Here is a 5,550-nt window from a genome sequence, read left to right on the forward strand (position 1 = left end):
GAGCCGCTGTCCCCCGGTGACCAGAGACCACAGGGTGCAGTCGGTCCTCGGGCAGGTGCAGGCCGAGCCCCCGAGGCTCCTCAGGGGCGCTGGGCCTTCAGACGGTTCCTGCGCCCAGCCTTGGCCCCGCGCTGCGCTCCCTTCATCAGGCCCTTGAACTGGCCCTGCATTTTTGCCCGTTTCCTGGGGAGGATAAGGAGCAAGAGGCTGGGTTAGTGCGGGAACTGGGCACACCAAACGCACAGGGATGCTCCAAGCTCTGCAGGGAGCAGCAGAGAGGCTGGCAGGGAGCTGCCAGAGCCACAAAAAAGCCATAACAGCAAACAGCAGGATCCAGTCCAGGATCTGGCCCCATTCCCGACCCTGCGCCTTTCCCAGCTAGCCTCACCTTCTGTTGAGTTTAGCTCTGCTCAAGGGTATGTAGGCGTAGGGGTCGAGCTGGCCCTTCTTCTTCACGTCACCTTTACCTTTCTGTGGGAGACAGTGACATAGAAGATGCAGCACCAGGGGAGATGCACGTGTGCTGTGCTGCTGTGACCCTGGCACCCAATCATCCCAAAGACTACACTATAGTAGGGTGCCAGCTGAGCGCACAGCCCTGGGAGCTGATTTCCCACCCAGATGATGCTACAGACACCTGCTTTGAGCAGTGTGCAGGAACTGGCAGCCACGATGAACTGGAAATGTTCACCAGTACTGTTTGGCAACTCCTCCTGGAGCAGAGATCCCCTCCAGCCTTGGCGCTACTGGACCAGATGCCCAGCGAACAAGCGATGCTTCATGCTCGAGCCCATCCCCCACCCAAGCCCCAAGACCCCCTGGGTCACTCACCTTGGATCTGTACTCTGCACCAAAAGCTGGCTCCTTGTCCAGCCGCCGGTGGATCCCAGAGCCTCCAGCTGGAAAAGAGGGAGTATGTGTTAGAAGGGGGTCCCAGGGCTCCCCCTTCCCAGTTCAGGCTGGGGGAGCTGTTCCTGGTTTTGGCTCCAGCTCTTGGCTGTAAGGACAGCAGAGATTGGGTGGCCATTTCCCATGCACAAAGATCTCTGCACCAGCTGTCCTGAAGCAGCCCAGCAAGACAGGTGCATGGTTCTGGCCCCCTGGGGAGCCCCACACTGGGCACAGGTGGAGGACTTACCTCTGTACTGAGGGTAGGTCCCAGTCTCAGGCTCATCATCATCTGGGTCTTCTCTGAACCGATGCTTCTGGCTTTTTTTCTGCAGAAGGTAGTAGGGACCCTGCAGCTTGGTTTGGCCTTACAGTTCTGTACTCCCACAGACCCCCAACCTCCTGCTCCCTCCCCTGGGGGCCCAGAAACATTCCAGGCTGCCTGCGCATGTCCCTGTCCACAGCCAGCCTCCCAGACCCAAGCAGGTAGTGCTTGGCAATGTCCCCACTGGCCTCTCAGGCAGAGCTGCAGCTGTCATGGCACAGGTTGGGGTTTGGCACACCCAAGTTCCCCCACATCTCCTCAGGACCATGAGCTCCATACTCACACTGCGGAGACCCACATCTTGCAGCACGTCTGCCATCTCCTTGTCTGCTCCTGTGATACAGGACAAGAGGTCAGTGGAGGATGTTGGTGCAGGAGACCTCAGCACTGTGCCAGCCCCTGGAGTGGGCTGTGGGAACAGGGTGCCCCTGCCAAACCAGCACTGGTGGTTGTGTCCCCTCCTGCACACTCCTGGTGATGGAAGGGGCTGCCTCCCCTGGGTGACAGTGGCACAGAAGAGAGTCACCGGGTGTGACACAAGGCCACACCAACCCACTTCCCCTCACATACGGGTGTCAGGAAGAAAACCTTCTGAAGTATCAGAGCAAAGCTAGCATGTCCCCTTCCCCAGCCCAGGCAGTACCTTGGGCTTCAGCATCGTCCACATCCTCCTCCTCTTCATGGATGATCAGGCGTCCGTCCTCAGACACCTGGAAGTCGTGGCTAACTCCTCTGGACCGCTTCAGGCCTGGCTTGGTGGCTGCTCACAGAGAGATAGGTCAGGGCCCGCCCCTGGGGGCAGCGGTACCCCCAGGACCTCTGCACATCACACCAGCTCCCGCCCCATCCACCCCACCCCAGCCACATCCCAAGCTCTGCTCCTCACCCAGCACCCGCTGGGACACGTTGGGGTCCAGGAAGTTGAGGGGCTCATCCTCTTCCCCTTCCTTCAGCCAGGCCTGGCCCTTCTGTCGTGCTTGCTTCCTCCACTCCTTGCTCCGCTGCCGTTCCTCCTCTTCCTCCTCCTCATCCTCGGAGTCAGCCAGGATCTCCTCCATGCTGGGCAAAAGGCAGAGAGGATGATGCAAAAGGAACAAACCCAGAGGTGCAGACCCCACAGCAGCCCGGGAGGTGTCCCCAGCATCTCTAGAGACACCAGCTAAGCACATCTGACAGGGCTGCTCCTTCACCCCAGCCCAACTCACCTCTCTCCCCGGGGCTGTGCTGGCGGTGCCTCCTCTTCGTAGCCCGCCTCAGGGCGCGCTGCTTGCGGCTCCGGGCTTCTGCCTTGCGGATGTTCACCAGCACCTTGTGGTACACGGCCGGCAGCAGCCCCTTCACCAGCTCGAAGCTGAGGAGCACACAGAGAGCCATCAGCACCCACCTTCTCCCCCGCCGCTTCACAGTGAGCTCCCTTGCTCCCCTAGGAGCCCCTGGCTCACCCAAACTTGCGGATGAACTTGGTGAAGAGGTTTCGCAGCTTCATACGGAAGTGGCGTCTCATGTCGTCTGAAAGGTTCCCCACGGCCTCCAGCTGTCAGGACACAGACCCTTGAGAACAAAGCACCCCTGCCCTGGGCACCCAGCCACCCAACCTTCCCCTGTACAGACACCTTGCTCACCCTGCTGCCATCTCCCCACACCCCACCCAGGCAGGGCCATGGGGAGATCTCCCTGCTTTGGCAGGGCTGGTTCATAGGGGTTTGCTGGCAGATCCATGCAAGCATTCAGGGGAGGGACCTGCCTTCTCAGCCACCGTGTTCAAGGCAACCCCAGCTCTGCCCCACCACCCTCCTCACCATCTCACCATTGTCTGGACGTGCTTGGCCAGCATCTTGGTGTCCACCAGCAGCAGTGTGACCTTGAGGAAGCCCAGGGCTGCCTTCACCACATCCCGCGTGCGGGAAGCCAGCAGCAGGCAGATGTTCTGCAGGAGCTGCTCCACCACACTAAGCTCCATGTGATCTGCAATCACAGCAGGGCTCAGCCACAGCCAGCCTCCTCCCAGCACCCACCTTTAGCTGGAGGGTGTTGCTTCACCCCCCTGTCCTGGCCCTATTCCTCCAGCTCACCTTTGAACTCGAAGAACAGGCGGGTCAGTGCCAGCACTGTGCAGCTGATCATGGTGACAGAGCCCGTCAGCCCCGCATAGACAAGGAGCAGGAATCGCTGCATGGCCTCTACAAGAAGAGGACAAGTCAGACCTCTGCTCATCCCTCACCCAGCAGCACCTCTGGCCTGGTTCAGTGGGTTGCTGGATATGGGTCTGATCATCCTGGTGTTGCAGCAAGCAGAGCAAGAGCTCACCTTCGGGGGTGGGCCCGAAGCGGATGAAGGCATGCCCCATTTCCACTAGCAGCAGGAAGGCATTCTTGCGGGCCCCCACCGAGACCTCCTTCGTGCACAGGATGACCTGGAGGCACATGAGCACATCATGTCACTGCTGTGACTCCCACGGCCAGAGCCCGCTGTGTTCCCCCAGGGACGACGCTCACCTCTGGGACCAGGGCGGTGACGAAGGGCTCGTGCTCCGCAGAGAGCTGCTTCACAATGTGGCACAGGCACTTCAGCCGGGGCTGGGGAAAGGAAGAGTCCAGCACTGGGACACCCAGGGATGCACACCCAGCGGCCTGCCCCATGCTGTGCCCTCCGCTCCATTCCCCTCTCCTCCCAGCAGCGGCTCAGCTCCGCCTCCGCAGCCCGTGCCCTCACCCTCTTGGCCGGGGACGCCGCGCTCTTGAGGGAGTCCAGCAGCGCCGCCTGCAGATCCTGCAGGTGGGAGCGGACGAAGGCCTGGCAGGGGCCGTGGGGGGCAGCACACACTTCCTCCAGCACACGGTACGCCTTCTTCTGCATGCTGTGCTCCTTGCTCTGTGGGAACAGCAGACGCCACCCAACGCTTGGCAACGCTGTTGAGCCAGCCCCTCACCACGGCGTCTGAAGGAACCCCCCCAGCATCTTGTCCCGCCCAGCAGAGACCTGTTACCTATAGCAGCTGCTCAGCTACTACGCAGCACCCCAGAGCACAGGTCCAAGCTGTCAGGAAGGAGAAGGTGCCCCACAGTACTCTCCGCATCTGTCAGGGCTGGGGGACATCTTACCTGGAGGGAAGGCTGGATGGTGCGGTACAAGGAGTCCAGAGACTGCTCATCAGCATAAGGTGCCATTGCCACCACCAGGTCCAGGATGGAGAGTCTGCAGCAGAGGACATGCAGGTGGGTAACAGCAGCATTACCAACGCTACCCAACCGAGCTGGGACTCCAGCTGCAAGTCTCATTGGATGCATGAGAGTGGCACATCTCACACAGGACAGTATGAGTGCCCTAGTGCTGCTCACCAGGAGGAAGCCAGCAGCTTTACACCTTAGCATCAGGCTCTGTGTGTTACCTGGTAAACTCTGAGCTCTCAGGACTGGTCAGCTTCACACTGGCTTTCTGCAGGAACCCACAAACCATCTGCAGGGAAAGCAGACAGAACACAATCAGAATTGACAGAAGGTAGTGCTTTTACAAGAGTGCAATCCACCCAGCAAACACCTTGCCACAAGACTTTGTGGAGAGCAGAAGCACAAGGCAAGTCCAAAAAGGGCTATACAAATTCATAGAGGGCTTGTGCACGATGCGCCAGATACAGCTGCGAGACTGGGAAATGTCACACCACTGGCTGTGAAGGGCTCCCTCCCCACGAATATACAAAGGATTGCTCTCTGCTCAGTTTCTTTCTTACTGTCCTCTCTAGTCAGGCAGTTGCCAAAGCCCCATCAGACTGGGAGATGACATCCCACCCCATTGCCCCAGGTCCCCCTCACCTGGGGGTCAGTGATGGTCAGGTAAGCACGGACAGTGTCCAGCACAGAGCGGCGCTGAGCGCTGCTGCCCCCGTCCTGCTCGGGCTGGCTGTACACGTTGAACAGGATGGGCAGGAAGTTTTTGGCAAAGCGACCCACTTCAGCCCGCTCCGCATCTACAGATAGAACACGGGGTATAGATCAGATCTCCCCCCTCTCCGGGTCACCACAGGGGACAGGGACCCACCAAGAGGGTCTGTCCCCCACCAACCTGTCTCACAGCCTTTGTGGATGAGGGTGCGCAAGGCCTGGCACACGGTGGGGCGGAGGTCTGGGCGCTCGCTGATGGCCATGCCCAAGGTGCGGGCCAGCCCTTTGAAGGCCCCCAGCACATCTGTTGGGTGGGTGCAGAAGCCAGGCAGCAGGGTCCAGACCTGGGAGACAAAGAAAGAAGTGGGAGGCCAGCACTCTTCACCCAAGGCGTGCTCCCCAGCCTGACACCACAGGTAAAGCACAGCAGGGCTCCCTGACACTCATTACCTGCCACTG

General features: G+C 60.1%; 1 protein-coding gene across 1 annotated transcript in view; it reads right to left on the minus strand.

The window, feature by feature from the left end:
* Positions 1-10: 10 nt before the first annotated feature.
* The window catches only part of RRP12 (ribosomal RNA processing 12 homolog (S. cerevisiae)), a gene marked incomplete at its 5' end in the record, with an annotated part of 9,659 nt that continues 4,119 nt past the window's right edge, over positions 11-5,550 (minus strand). Inside the window, 19 exon segments of the mRNA XM_008938454.1 lie at positions 11-183; positions 389-471; positions 832-899; positions 1,139-1,217; positions 1,497-1,546; positions 1,857-1,973; positions 2,100-2,272; positions 2,419-2,458; positions 2,461-2,564; positions 2,656-2,747; positions 3,021-3,178; positions 3,286-3,393; positions 3,521-3,626; positions 3,709-3,789; positions 3,926-4,084; positions 4,315-4,408; positions 4,602-4,669; positions 5,023-5,177; positions 5,273-5,495. Of these exon segments, the coding sequence (XP_008936702.1) occupies positions 81-183; positions 389-471; positions 832-899; positions 1,139-1,217; positions 1,497-1,546; positions 1,857-1,973; positions 2,100-2,272; positions 2,419-2,458; positions 2,461-2,564; positions 2,656-2,747; positions 3,021-3,178; positions 3,286-3,393; positions 3,521-3,626; positions 3,709-3,789; positions 3,926-4,084; positions 4,315-4,408; positions 4,602-4,669; positions 5,023-5,177; positions 5,273-5,495 (2,061 nt within the window).

This window comes from Merops nubicus, unplaced genomic scaffold (assembly GCF_000691845.1).
Source record: "Merops nubicus isolate BGI_N331 unplaced genomic scaffold, ASM69184v1 scaffold29434, whole genome shotgun sequence".
In the NCBI taxonomy this organism is placed as follows: Eukaryota; Metazoa; Chordata; class Aves; order Coraciiformes; family Meropidae; genus Merops; species Merops nubicus.